The sequence below is a fragment of the Oncorhynchus mykiss genome, chromosome 30 (assembly GCF_057628025.1).
Source record: "Oncorhynchus mykiss isolate SJ-2025 chromosome 30, ASM5762802v1, whole genome shotgun sequence".
In the NCBI taxonomy this organism is placed as follows: domain Eukaryota; kingdom Metazoa; phylum Chordata; class Actinopteri; order Salmoniformes; family Salmonidae; genus Oncorhynchus; species Oncorhynchus mykiss.
This window is the reverse complement of record NC_143051.1, coordinates 23,612,124-23,626,485: the sequence shown is the minus strand read 5'-3', so window position 1 is coordinate 23,626,485 and position 14,362 is coordinate 23,612,124. Positions and strand designations below refer to the sequence as shown.

Sequence of the window (14,362 nt, the reverse complement as noted above, 5' to 3'; positions counted from 1 at the left end):
CAGTTAGCCGCTTACGTAGATGCATTTTGAAAGAGCTGATGACATATGCAGTTCCAGGCCCCGCGGGCAACTGTAAGTTGTATTATCTAGGCCTACCTGCTAATCTTAGAGACTGGGTGTAACCAGGGGGTGTCGGTGTGTGTTGTGTCTTGCTATAGCATCCTGTCAGAGCTCCAACGCTCCACAGGCCTCTCGTCCTCAGTTCTCATTCTCACCTCAACACAGCACCACACACACCAAGAGCTGGGCTGCTTTTAAATAAGTGTCAGTGTCAGCACTTCCAAACAGGCTCTGTCACTTTTTTTTTTTTAAGTTAAAAAGGTCTCACAGCAATTTCTGCAGAGCTGCATTTCGCACTCATTAAACAACCCATCACCCGTGGCGACGCATCTTGGCGATTTGGTTGCCATGGCGAGTGTGAACGTGGTAGAAAGCAAGCGGACAGCTTCTAGCTTCATTTAGAGTGGAGCAGAGCCAGGTCTGGTCTGCCTTTATGGTAAAGGACAGGTCAATCACTTACAGGAGCCTATTATGGGCTGCAGAATTACCCCATGGTAACTCTGTGGGTTGCTATGGCTAATCTAGATTCCTCTCAATCCTTTGTCATCACCAAGTCCTGGGCATGTCGCAGGGAGACCTGTCCGGTTGGCGGTTTATCCTCTGACTTTTCTGCCCTGCCTAGGTGTGATGAAACTAAAATTACAGGACAGGTGCTGGACTTTGGTTAGTGGGAGTGTTGCCAACTCTGGACTAAACATGAGAGAGATAGGAGGAGAAAGTTGACGAGCAGGAAAGGAGGAGGAGAAAGTGGACGAGCAGGAAAGGAGGAGGAGAAAGTGGATGAGGAGGAATGAGAAAGTGCAAAAGAAGATAAGAAATGGGGATGAGGAGGAAAGGAGGATGAGAGAGGAGAAGAAAGTGGTGTGATATTAACATACCTGTCCTAGGATTCCTCCCAACATGGTCCATATGGCATGGCCCTCACTCCTCAGAACTCCGTTAACATTCTGCAGATCCTCCAGAGACTCACACAGCTACAGAGGGAGAGACAGACAGGTCATGTAGGGGGGGGGGGAGTGAGAGAGAGAGAGAGAGAGAGAGAGAGACAGAGCGAGAGACAGAGAGAGAGACAGAGAGAGAGACAGAGCGAGAGACAGAGAGAGAGACAGAGCGAGAGAGAGCGAGAGACAGAGCGAGAGACAGAGCGAGAGAGAGCGAGAGAGAGCGAGAGAGAGCGAGAGAGAGAGAGAGAGAGAGACAGAGCGAGAGAGAGACAGAGCGAGAGAGAGACAGAGCGAGAGAGAGACAGAGCGAGAGAGAGACAGAGCGAGAGAGAGCGAGAGAGAGCGAGAGAGAGCGAGAGAGAGCGAGAGAGAGCGAGAGAGAGCGAGAGACAGAGTGAGAGAGACAAGTCATGTAGGGGAGAGAGAGAGAGAGACAGGTCATGTAGGGGGGAGAGAGGGAGAGCGAGAGAAACATGTTACGTAGGGGGAGAGAGAAACAGGTCATGTAGGGGGAGGAGAGAGAGACAGGTCATGTAGGGGGAGGAGAGAGAGAGGTAATGTAGGGGGAGGAGAGAGACAGGTCATGTAGGGGGGAGAGAGAGAGAGAGAGAGGGAGAGCGAGAGAAACATGTTACGTAGGGGGAGAGAGAAACAGGTCATGTAGGGGGAGGAGAGAGACAGGTTATGTAGGGGGGGAGAGAGAAACAGGTTATGTAGGGGGAGAGAGAAACAGGTTATGTAGAGGGGAGAGAGAAACAGTTCATGTAGGGGGGAGAGAGAGAGAGACCGGTCATGTAGGGGGGAGAGAGAGAGACAGGTCATGTAGGAGGGAGAGAGAGAGACAGGTCATGTAGGAGGGAGAGAGAGAGACAGGTCATGTAGGGGGGAGAGAGAAACAAGTCATGTAGGAGAGAGAGGTCATGTTAGGGAGAGAGACAGAGAGAGAGAGTGTCTGACTATAGACTATCTTTCATACCATGTCATGTGTCTTCTCAGTCATGTTGAGACTGGTCTACGACCATTGCTTTAATGTATTGTTGTTCTCATTAATATTGTTGTTGTTAATGGTAATCCCATGTCCACTACAATTATTATTGCTGTTGGTCCGACCATTTATTTATATAAAAATATATATATATATTTTATATATATATAATTTTTCTATATGTATACTTAGACAATGTAAGTAATAATGAACTTGCCATGTCAATAAAGTCAATTGAATTGAATTGAGAGAGACGGGTCATGTAGGGGGGAGAGAGAGAGACAAGACACATGGGGGAGGGAGAGAAAGACGGGTCACGTAGGGGGGAGAGAGAGAGACAGGTTATGTAGGGGGGAGAGAGAGAGAGACCGAGGTTATGTAGGGGGGAGAGAGAGAGAGACCGAGGTTATGTAGGGGGCAGAGAGAGAGACCGGTTATGTAGGGGGGAGAGAGCGAGACCGGTTATGTAGGGGGGAGAGAGAGAGACCGGTTATGTAGGGGGGAGAGAGAGAGACCGGTTATGTAGGGGGGAGAGAGAGAGACCGGTTATGTAGGGGGGAGAGAGAGAGACCGGTTATGTAGGGGGGAGAGAGAGAAAGGTTATGTAGGGGGAGAGAGAGAGAGAGAAAGGTTATGTGGGGGGAGAGAGAGAGAGAAAGGTTATGTGGGGGGAGAGAGAGAGAAAGGTTATGTGGGGGGAGAGAGAGAGAAAGGTTATGTGGGGGGAGAGAGAGAGAAAGGTTATGTGGGGGGAGAGAGAGGTCATGTAGCGAGAGAGAGACTTCATATTATCTCCAGGAGATTAGTCTCCACACCCACCCCGCGCACTCAGAACCCACCACCCCACGCACTCAGAACCCACCACCCCGCGCACTCACCCTGTCAGGGGCTTTATAGCCATATCTGTAGCTAGACTTCTAATCTTAACGATCCTTCTCGCTCAATCCCCCTCTCAGTCTTTCTCCAAGGCCGGGGCTGCTTCTATCTCTCCATCGCTCGCTCTCCTTCTCTCTTTCTATGCATCTCTCTCGCTCCCTCTCTCCGTGTAAAAGCATGTCGAGCGGTGCAATTAGCAACACACACTCCATTAATAACGCTTAATACACGTGGCAGAAAGACTGAACGCAACATTAACTCCTCTGACTTTTACGCCGCTGTTTTATTCCCTTCTTCATTGGGCCTGATGGAGCGAAGCTGCCCTGCGCCGCCACACCCAAGTCACATGGCGAAGGATAGATGAAAGGAGATAGATAGAAAGAGAGAGCGTGCGCGAAACGGCAAGGGCCACAGAGAGATGGAGGGAGAAAGAGATGAACAGAGTGAGAGATGAGAGATGGAGAGAGCTAGACGGAAGAGGAACAACAGGGCTCTTAAAATGGTATTTTTCATGGTACATAGTAAAACGGTGGTTAATGTGTTGTAGCGCAAAGCGATGCGGTTTATGAATGACACACTATGTGCGTTTCTGAAGACTAGAGGCCATGCAGTACAAAGACATAGCACAGCTTTAGTGTGAGAACTCAGAGCAACGCTACTGGAGAATCACTGGTAAAACCCCTAGGGACTGGTTGATAACAGTGTGGATTAACATTTTGTCCACTATCTCCCTGGCTGTGTCTACTACCACAGAAACGTCAAGCAAGCATTTTATTAGGTGACTTTACGGCCTGTACCAAATCAAATCTAATTTTATTGGTCGCATACACATATTTAGCAGATGTTATTGGGGATGTAGAGAAATGCTTGTGTTCCTAGCGCCAACACCACTACTAACCTTGTTGTAGTCGACAAGCAGCTTCTTCAGGTTCTTCTAACAGTGTGTTTTTCCCCCACCACTAACCTTGTTGTAGTCGACATGCAGTTTCTCCTGCTCACTCTCCAGCTTGTCTTTCAGGTTCTTCTGTTCAGAGATATTGTCCTGGATCTGAATCATCCTCATGTTCCTCTCTGCATAGCAATAAGGACACCAATCAATAAACCACCATCACAATCTACACACATCAATAGGACCGATCCCAATCTATCTCCATCTATACACGGGAAAAGGCAGACGAGAAACACGGTGTGCCAATCTGATGGGCGATAGCTGGGGGGTGGGGGATGTTGTTCTGATGGGCGATAGCTGGGGGGTGGGGGATGTTGTTCTGATGGGCGATAGCTGGGGGGTGGGGGATGTTCTGATGGGCGATAGCTGGGGGGTGGGGGATGTTGTTCTGATGGGAGACAGCTGGGGGATGTTGTTCTGATGGGCGATAGATGGGAGATAGCTGGGGGATGTTTTTCTGATGGGCGATAGATGGGAGATAGCTGGGGGATGTTGTTCTGATGGGCGATAGCTGGGGGATGTTGTTCTGATGGGCGATAGATGGGAGATAGCTGGGGGATGTTGTTCTGATGGGCGATAGCTGGGGGGTGGGGGATGTTGTTCTGATGGGAGACAGCTGGGGGATGTTGTTCTGATGGACGATAGCTGGGGGGTGGGGGATGTTGTTCTGATGGGCGATAGATGGGAGATAGCTGGGGGATGTTGTTCTGATGGGCGATAGCTGGGAGATAGCTGGGGGATGTTGTTCTGATGGGCGATAGATGGAAGATAGCTGGGGGATGTTGTTCTGATGGGCGATAGATGGGAGATAGCTGGGGGATGTTGTTCTGATGGGCGATAGCTGGGGGGTGGGGGATGTTGTTCTGATGGGCGATAGCTGGGAGATAGCTGGGGGATGTTGTTCTGATGGGCGATAGCTGGGGGGTGGGGGATGTTGTTCTGATGGGCGATAGCTGGGGGGTGGGGGATGTTGTTCTGATGGGCGATAGCTGGGGGGTGGGGGATGTTGTTCTGATGGGCGATAGCTGGGGGGTGGGGGATGTTGTTCTGCTGAGCGATAGCTGGGGGGTGGGGGATGTTGTTCTGCTGGGCGATAGCTGGGGGGTGGGGGATGTTGTTCTGATGGGCGATAGATGGGAGATAGCTGGGGGATGTTGTTCTGATGGGCGATAGCTGGGGGATGTTGTTCTGATGGGCGATAGATGGGAGATAGCTGGGGGATGTTGTTCTGATGGGCGATAGCTGGGGGGTGGGGGATGTTGTTCTGATGGGAGACAGCTGGGGGATGTTGTTCTGATGGGCGATAGCTGGGGGGTGGGGGATGTTGTTCTGATGGGCGATAGCTGGGGGGTGGGGGATGTTGTTCTGATGGGAGACAGCTGGGGGATGTTGTTCTGATGGACGATAGCTGGGGGGTGGGGGATGTTGTTCTGATGGGCGATAGATGGGAGATAGCTGGGGGATGTTGTTCTGATGGGCGATAGCTGGGAGATAGCTGGGGGATGTTGTTCTGATGGGCGATAGATGGGAGATAGCTGGGGGATGTTGTTCTGATGGGCGATAGCTGGGAGATAGCTGGGGGATGTTGTTCTGATGGGCGATAGATGGAAGATAGCTGGGGGATGTTTTTCTGATGGGCGATAGATGGGAGATAGCTGGGGGATGTTGTTCTGATGGGCGATAGATGGGAGATAGCTGGGGGATGTTGTTCTGATGGGCGATAGCTGGGGGGTGGGGGATGTTGTTCTGATGGGCGATAGCTGGGGGGTGGGGGATGTTGTTCTGATGGGCGATAGCTGGGGGGTGGGGGATGTTGTTCTGATGGGCGATAGCTGGGGGGTGGGGGATGTTGTTCTGCTGAGCGATAGCTGGGGGGTGGGGGATGTTGTTCTGCTGGGCGATAGCTGGGGGGTGGGGGATGTTGTTCTGATGGGCGATAGATGGGAGATAGCTGGGGGATGTTGTTCTGATGGGCGATAGATGGAAGATAGCTGGGGGATGTTGTTCTGATGGGCGATAGATGGGAGATAGCTGGGGGATGTTGTTCTGATGGGCGATAGCTGGGAGATAGCTGGGGGATGTTGTTCTGATGGGCGATAGATGGAAGATAGCTGGGGGATGTTTTTCTGATGGGCGATAGATGGGAGATAGCTGGGGGATGTTGTTCTGATGGGCGATAGATGGGAGATAGCTGGGGGATGTTGTTCTGATGGGCGATAGCTGGGGGGTGGGGGATGTTGTTCTGATGGGCGATAGCTGGGGGGTGGGGGATGTTGTTCTGATGGGCGATAGCTGGGGGGTGGGGGATGTTGTTCTGATGGGCGATAGCTGGGGGGTGGGGGATGTTGTTCTGCTGAGCGATAGCTGGGGGGTGGGGGATGTTGTTCTGCTGGGCGATAGCTGGGGGGTGGGGGATGTTGTTCTGATGGGCGATAGATGGGAGATAGCTGGGGGATGTTGTTCTGATGGGCGATAGCTGGGGGATGTTGTTCTGATGGGCGATAGATGGGAGATAGCTGGGGGATGTTGTTCTGATGGGCGATAGCTGGGGGGTGGGGGATGTTGTTCTGATGGGAGACAGCTGGGGGATGTTGTTCTGATGGGCGATAGCTGGGGGGTGGGGGATGTTGTTCTGATGGGCGATAGCTGGGGGGTGGAGGATGTTGTTCTGATGGGCGATAGCTGGGGAGTGGGGAATGTTGTTCTGATGGGAGATAGCTGGGGGATGTTATTCTGATGTGAGATAGCTGGGGGATGTTGTTCTGATGGGAGATAGCTGGGGAGTGGAGGATGTTCTTCTGATGGGAGATAGCTGGGGGTGGGGGATGCTGTTCTGATGGGAGATAGCTGGGGGGTGGGGGATGCTGTTCTGATGGGAGATAGCTGGGGGATGTTGTTCTGATGGGCGATAGCTGGGGGATGCTGTTCTGATGGGAGATAGCTGGGGGTTGAGGATGTTGTTCTGATGGGCGATAGCTGGGGAGTGGGGGATGCTGTCTGATGGGAGATAGCTGGGGGTGGGGGATGTTCTGATGGGAGATAGCTGGGGGTGGGGGATGTTGTTCTGATGGGCGATAGCTGGGGAGTGGGGGATGCTGTCTGATGGGAGTTAGCTAGGGGTGGGGGATGTTCTGATGGGAGATAGCTGGGGATGGGGGATGTTGTTCAAGGTTATACACGTTTGAACGTACATGTATACGCACACTCGCAAACACACACAAAAACGGTCGAGCAAACATATCTGGCAACGGCATCATCATTCATTTTGAGGGTCTTTATCCAAGGATACATGCTGAGAGCCTATAGAACTCTGGCACATCTGTCTTTATTCTGGAAGCATCTGTCTTTAGTAACAACATTGACTAGAATAGTGTATTATGTTGGTAATGTAAGTCTATGTTTCCATTAGTCAGATGGTTTTTGTTTCCCTACTCACCCAGGTAATAGTTGACGAAGTCTGCAGTGAGGGCAGGCTGCTTGTGTTTCCTGCGTCCGTCCACACTTGCGCTGATGTCTGATGTGTCTACAGGGAAGATGTCCGTGCTGAAAAAGAAAAAAGAGATTTTAACCGACAACCCTCTGCTTCCTGGTCCACCTTTCTGACCTCAACGCCTCTCCCTGACAAGGGGAAAAAGTTGCAGCTCTCATGCATCCAATTCCAAAAAATCTTTATATTGGATTTTTTAAAACATTTTTTAAAGTATTGAGTGTGAATTCTATATTTGGGCTGCACCTCAATTCTTGGTTGCCTGAACACCATCTTTTTCCTACAGACATTAACTCCTACCTGATGCCCATGAGCTCGGCCTTCCTCATGAGTTTCCTGATGGCGGAGGCGCTGGAGGTCAGGGGTCGTGGAAGCTTCTCCCGGGGGACCCAGGCCTGGGGCCGAGTGTTACGGGACAGCTCTGCCCTGGCCCGGTACTGCTGCAGCCGGGTGGTGATACGGGCCTGCCAGGGGTTCAACACAACACAAAGAAACACACACTTCATTATCTAATGACAGCCCGCCTGTGTACCAAATGGCACACTATCCTATATATGGGCCCTAGTCAAAAGTAGTGCTTTATATAGGGAATAGGATCCCATTTGGGACCCAGACATTACAACTTACAACCTCCCCAGGTTGTTTCTGCTGTGTTTTCCAACTCACTTGTTAAAATAAAAAAGTAAATCAGTCGAAGACTGAATCTTGCATGTAGAACAATTAACTATGAAGGAAACACTGACAAGCATTTCTATTCATGTTCAAAGACAACATTCTGCAGCCCTAACAGGGGCAAGCCAGTGTGAGTCTGAGCCAGTCTTGACCTCTCACCTGTGCCTCAGGGGCCAGCTGCTTCTCTTTGTCCTGTAGAGATGCCTTGCAGTAGGACTGGAGCGCCAGGTAGTTCTTCCTCTTCCACTTCCTGTCATAGCGGTCCGCATGCTGCTTACAATACGCAAAGAAGGGATCGGCTATGTCCTGGGGAAACAGACACACACACACACGTGTTCAAAACCTGATCGACCAGGTGAACATCGCTTCTTGTGCACTGTGTATGGCATGTCTTTCAGCACTCGTCAGTCAAGAGACCTGTTTTCCTGTGCAAAATAGTCACTTACAGCGCAGTCGGACCACTTGAATTTTTCCACATTTTGTTATGTTACAGCCTTTTTCTAAAATCTATTAAATTGTTTTTTTCCCACCCTCAATCTACACATAATACCTCATAATTACTTTTTTTTTGTAAATGTATAATATATTTTTTTTAAACTAAAGTATCACAATTACATAAGTATTCCGGCCCTTTACTCAGTACTTTATTGAAGCACCTTTGGCAGCGATTACAGCCTCAAGTCTTCTTGGGTATGACACTACAAGCTTAGCACATTTGTATTTGGGGAGTTTCTCCCATTCTTCTCTGCAGATCCTATCAAGCTCTGTCAGGTTGGATGGGAAGTGTTGCTACACAGCTATTTTCAGGTCTTGCCAGAGATGTTCGATCGGTTTCAAGTCCGGGCTCTGGCTGAGCCACTCAAGGACATTCAGAGACTTGTCCCGAAGCCAATCCTGTGTTGTCTTGGCTGTGTGCTTAGGGTCGTTGTCCTGTTGGAAGGTGAACCTTCGTCCCAGTCTGAGGTCCTGAGCGCTCTGGAGCAGGTTTTCATCAAGGATCTCTCTGTACTTTACTCTGTTCATCTTTCCCCAATACTGACTAGTTTCCCAGTCTCTGCCGCTGAAAAACATCCCTACAGCATGATGCTGCCTCCACCATGCTTCACCGTAGGGATGGTGCCAGTTTTCCTCCAGATGTGACGCTTGGCATTCAGGCCAAAGAGTTCAATCTTGGTTTCATCAGAACATAGAATCTTGTTTCTCATGGTCTGAGAGTCCTTTAGGTGCCTTTTGACAAACTCCAAGTGGGCTGTCGTGCCTTTTAGTGATGAGTGGCTTCAGTCTGGCCACTCTACCATAAAGGCCTGATTGGTGGAGTGCTGCAGAGATGGTTGTCCTTCTGGAAGGCTTTCCCATCTCCACAGAGGAACTCTGGAACTCTGTCCGAGTGACCATTGGGTTCTAAGTCACCTCCCTGACCAAGGCCCTTCTCCCCCGATTGCTCAGTTTGGCTGGGCGGCCAGCTGGTGGTTACAACCTTCTTCCATTTAAAAATGATGGAGACAACTGTGTTCGTGGGGACCTTCATTGCTGCAAATATTTTATGTTACCCTTCCCCAGATCGGTGTCTCGACACAATCCTTTCTCAGAGCTCTACGGACAATTGCTTCGACCTCATGGCTTGGTTTTTGCTCTGACATGCACTGTCAACTGTGGGAACTTACAGTGCCTTGCGAAAGTATTCGGCCCCCTTGAACTTTGCAACCTTTTGCCACATTTCAGGCTTCAAACATAAAGATATAAAACTGTATTTTTTTGTGAAGAATCAACAACAAGTGGGACACAATCATGAAGTGGATCGACATTTATTGGATATTTCAAACTTTTTTAACAAATCAAAAACTAAAAAATGGGGCGTGCAAAATTATTCAGCCCCTTTACTTTCAGTGCAGCAAACTCTCTCCAGAAGTTCAGTGAGGATCTCTGAATGATCCAATGTTGACCTAAATGACTAATGATGATAAATACAATCCACCTGTGTGTAATCAAGTCTCCGTATAAATGCACCTGCACTGTGATAGTCTCAGAGGTCCGTTAAAAGCGCAGAGAGCATCATGAAGAACAAGGAACACACCAGGCAGGTCCGAGATACTGTTGTGAAGAAGTTTAAAGCCGGATTTGGATACAAAAAGATTTCCCAAGCTTTAAACATCCCAAGGAGCACTGTGCAAGCGATAATATTGAAATGGAAGGAGTATCAGACCACTGCAAATCTACCAAGACCTGGCCGTCCCTCTAAACTTTCAGCTCATACAAGGAGAAGACTGATCAGAGATGCAGCCAAGAGGCCCATGATCACTCTGGATGAACTGCAGCGATCTACAGCTGAGGTGGGAGACTCTGTCCATAGGACAACAATCAGTCGTATATTGCACAAATCTGGCCTTTATGGAAGAGTGGCAAGAAGAAAGCCATTTCTTAAAGATATCCATAAAAAGTGTTGCTTAAAGTTTGCCACAAGCCACCTGGGAGACACACCAAACATGTGGAAGAAGGTGCTCTGGTCAGATGAAACCAAAATTGAACTTTTTGGCAACAATACAAAACGTTATGTTTGGCGTAAAAGCAACACAGCTCATCATCCTGAACACACCATCCCCACTGTCAAACATGGTGGTGGCAGCATCATGGTTTGGGCCTGCTTTTCTTCAGCAGGGACAGGGAAGATGGTTAAAATTGATGGGAAGATGGATGGAGCCAAATACAGGACCATTCTGGAAGAAAACCTGATGGAGTCTGCAAAAGACCTGAGACTGGGACGGAGATTTGTCTTCCAACAAGACAATGATCCAAAACATAAAGCAAAATCTACAATGGAATGGTTCAAAAATAAACATATCCAGGTGTTAGAATGGCCAAGTCAAAGTCCAGACCTGAATCCAATCGAGAATCTGTGGAAAGAACTGAAAACTGCAGTTCACAAATGCTCTCCATCCAACCTTACTGAGCTCGAGCTGTTTTGCAAGGAGGAATGGGAACAAAATGTCAGTCTCTCGATGTGCAAAACTGATAGAGACATACCCCAAGCGACTTACAGCTGTAATCGCAGCAAAAGGTGGCGCTACAAAGTATTAACTTAAGGGGGCTGAATAATTTTGCACGCCCAATTTTTCAGTTTTTGATTTGTTAAAAAAGTTTGAAATATCCAACAAATGTCGTTCCACTTCATGATTGTGTCCCACTTGTTGTTGATTCTTCACAAAAAAATACAGTTTTATATCTTTATGTTTGAAGCCTGAAATGTGGCAAAAGGTCGCAAAGTTCAAGGGGGCTGAATACTTTCGCAAGGCACTGTACATAGACAGGTGTGTGCCCTTCCCATGTCCAATCAATTGAATTTACCACAGGTGGACTCCAATCAAGTTGTAGAAACCTCTCAAGGATGATCAATGGAAACAGGATGCACCTGAGCTTTATTTCGAGTCTCATAGCAAAGGGTCTGAATACTTATGTAAATAAGGTATGTTTTTTTTTATTTTGAATACATTTGCAAACATTTCTAAAAGCCTGTTTTCTCTTTGTCATTATGGGGTATTGTGTGTAGATTGATGAGGATTTATTTTATTTGATCCATTTTTAGAATAAGGCTGTAACGTAACAAAATGTGGAAAAGGGGAAGGGGTCTGAATACTTTCCGAATGGACTGTATGTAATTCAAAAGAATAATTGTATCATTGTTATGTGAGAAACATAACATCCATTTAGTGCTCTGAGTGATAAACTGTGCTCAATGCTGAAGTAGAGTGCATCTTATTCCTAGAACTGAGTTTAGTGATGGTGATTTTTCTCAGAAATGGTCTTCCAAATTCCAGGTAAGAAAAGAGCGAATAACAATGAAAGCCTCTACTTCTTAATTATTTTCCATATTCACAACAACCATACAGCTCACCTACAAGGTCCTACGACCTTTTCTTTCCCCCTGCTCAGTCAGGGAGAAAAAAAAACACTCAAACTCAACCGTTTTTCCCCCCAGACAGGCAGGCAGCCCCTGGCTCCCCTAGAATCGTTTAGGCTTAAGGTGTTTCGGCAGATTTTATCAGAGGCTTCACCTGTTGATAGGGGCCCTTTGCCACAGCTCAATGGATTAAATGGATAGCGGTGAGTAGGCACTTTCTGGGCCGGGTTTATCAGTACGCCGGCCGCCTTTGTGCCGCAGAAAGAAGTGACGCGAGGTGCATACATCAGCTGCACTGCAGACGGATCCTGAATACCAGCTATAACCAGATCCTTAGAGTGTCATCATTATACAGCCTTCCATGTTTTATTACATTCTCAATATAAGACTCTGCCTATAGCAGGAGGTTGATGAAGTAGCCAGGGCCAGTTTAAGAGACTGTTTTAAAGGACTAGTCGTTTGTAAAATGAATACATTACTGTCTTCTTATCGCAGGGAGTGACCTGAATCCTGCACTAAGAACCCCCACCCCCACCCCCCATGTTGTTCAAATGCATTTCAGGGACTGTGAATGAGCTGTGCAAAGCTGTCAAAGGATGGCTAATTTGAAGAATCTCAAATCTCATATATATTTAGATTTGTTTAACACTTTTTTGGTTACTACATGATTCCATATGTGTTTTTCCATTGTTCGGATGTCCTCACTATTATAAATAGTAAAAATAAAGAGAAACCCTGGAACGAGTAGCTGTGTCCAAACTTTTGACTTGTACTGTATTGATACACAGGGTCACATGATTCATGTCCGGTCTTCTCTCACCTCCTCCGCAGCGGCCTCTGAGAGAAGCCCCTCCCTCTGAGCACAGGTCACATGGAAGTAGGATCGGCACATGCCAGCATCACAGCTGATACACACGCCTGTCCGGGCGAACCGGGCGTCCTCGCAGAAACTGCACTCCTAGACAAAAGAGAAAGCAAAAACATAGGTCAGAAACACCACTTATGAACAAAAGGTAAATAGAAAATGGAGATCTCAGAAACTGCAGTCAGGGACAAAGGAAAACCTAGAGGTTCAGAAACTACAACATTGACTTCGCTCAGTTCTGCCAACGGGACAAAGTGACCACTTGGAGAAACTTGCATATGCTTTAATTATTCATTTTTATGATAATACACATTTTTCAGCAGCAATTTCTTTTCAGAGTGAAATGGCACTGGATCATATTTCTAAAAGTCACGCTCTTCAATAAAAGTGTATTCTATTGGCTAAGTGACCCTCAACAGGGTTTCAGCTAGAATGAATGTCAGAGTGACTGTACGCTGATGGATCACTATGCTAAAGTTGGATGTAAAGTGTTGGACGGTAACCAACCCCACGAGTCACTCTATTACTGTCTTAATGTGCTGCTCCTCATAAACCGGACTTATTCATCAACAGACAATGGGAAACCAAAAATCTAAAACACCTTCCTCAGTGTTCCACTCTGACAAAGCATGTTTGAAGTAATACGGATTGATTTTGTTTCATACAATTTACACCGTTTAACAGAATATTTTGATCGCCATCATCGTTATTCTATAAAACATTTCCTTTGTACTTGCCTTGGCCCCATACTTGGAGTAGTTCATCTCTGTGAGAGTCACTGGTCGTAGTTTATCAATGTCCCCAAACGCTACTCCGGGGACGTAGAGCGCACAAACCACATGGACCCATCTAGAAAATACACATGAAAAGAAACAAGGATGCTTCAAATAGCCCCATTGCTGATGTATGTGCCTACTTAACCAATGAAAGCAAAGACCATTATACACATTGCGAGTACACTAAAACAGAGACTGGGTAGTCCACGTGAAGTAAACACAAGCTTTCTAATGGTCACAATTAAAGTGTTTGAACAGGATCTTAAACGCGTACAAATTTGTAACATTGTAAGAATTGGAATGGCGGGATTTTTTGTTGTTGCAGGATGTAACATATAATACAAAATTGATGACGTTGTACACGATGCACAATTTTTGGGGACCCGTTTTGGCTCGTGAGCGCTACTTTCAAAGCTACTGGCTGAAATTATACAAAACCTTTATAATGCATCTTTAAAAGAGAAGATTGACCCATTTTGAATGTTATGTTATATTTGTGCATCTCTGAGCGATTTTCTATCTATTCCCTGGGTCATTTCATGTGTATCTGAGCGATTGCCGTTCAAGCAGGCAGAAATTCTACAGGTATGATATAGCATTGTGATAAAGTCTCTCTCACTACACTGGACGTTAATAGGAATATGACTTTTAGATTCACACAGGTCAGATTTCAATACTGGTCAATGTCACAACGCGGGAAGTTCTCTTCTCTCAAATTAGTCATTGATCATATTTTTGTGATATTCCTACCTCAAGAAATGTGTAATTTAAAAGAGGGTCTAACACATTTCTCCTATTTGTCGGCCTCATCGGTCCAGGGTGTATTGCATGGTGTCGTTGTGAATGTCAGACT

At 47.3% G+C, this 14,362-nt stretch overlaps 1 protein-coding gene across 10 annotated transcripts in view; it reads right to left on the bottom strand.

Annotated features, from left to right (window-relative positions):
- The window catches only part of LOC110488131 (PHD finger protein 14), a 125,037-nt gene that overhangs the window by 94,407 nt on the left and 16,268 nt on the right, over positions 1–14,362 (bottom strand). For 5 of the 10 annotated variants that reach the window (XM_036971653.2, XM_090227848.1, XM_090227850.1 and 2 more), the window contains exons 7-13: positions 13,471–13,582; positions 12,689–12,826; positions 8,133–8,279; positions 7,602–7,765; positions 7,251–7,357; positions 3,830–3,936; positions 939–1,034 (exon numbers count right to left, since the gene is read on the bottom strand). In XM_036971653.2, coding sequence (XP_036827548.1) covers positions 939–1,034; positions 3,830–3,936; positions 7,251–7,357; positions 7,602–7,765; positions 8,133–8,279; positions 12,689–12,826; positions 13,471–13,582 — 871 coding nt within the window. Of the gene's footprint in view, positions 1–938; positions 1,035–3,829; positions 3,937–7,250; positions 7,358–7,601; positions 7,779–8,132; positions 8,280–12,688; positions 12,827–13,470; positions 13,583–14,362 lie in introns of all 10 variants that reach the window. The other 5 variants (XM_090227846.1, XM_090227849.1, XM_090227847.1 and 2 more) reach the window with 1 other exon arrangement.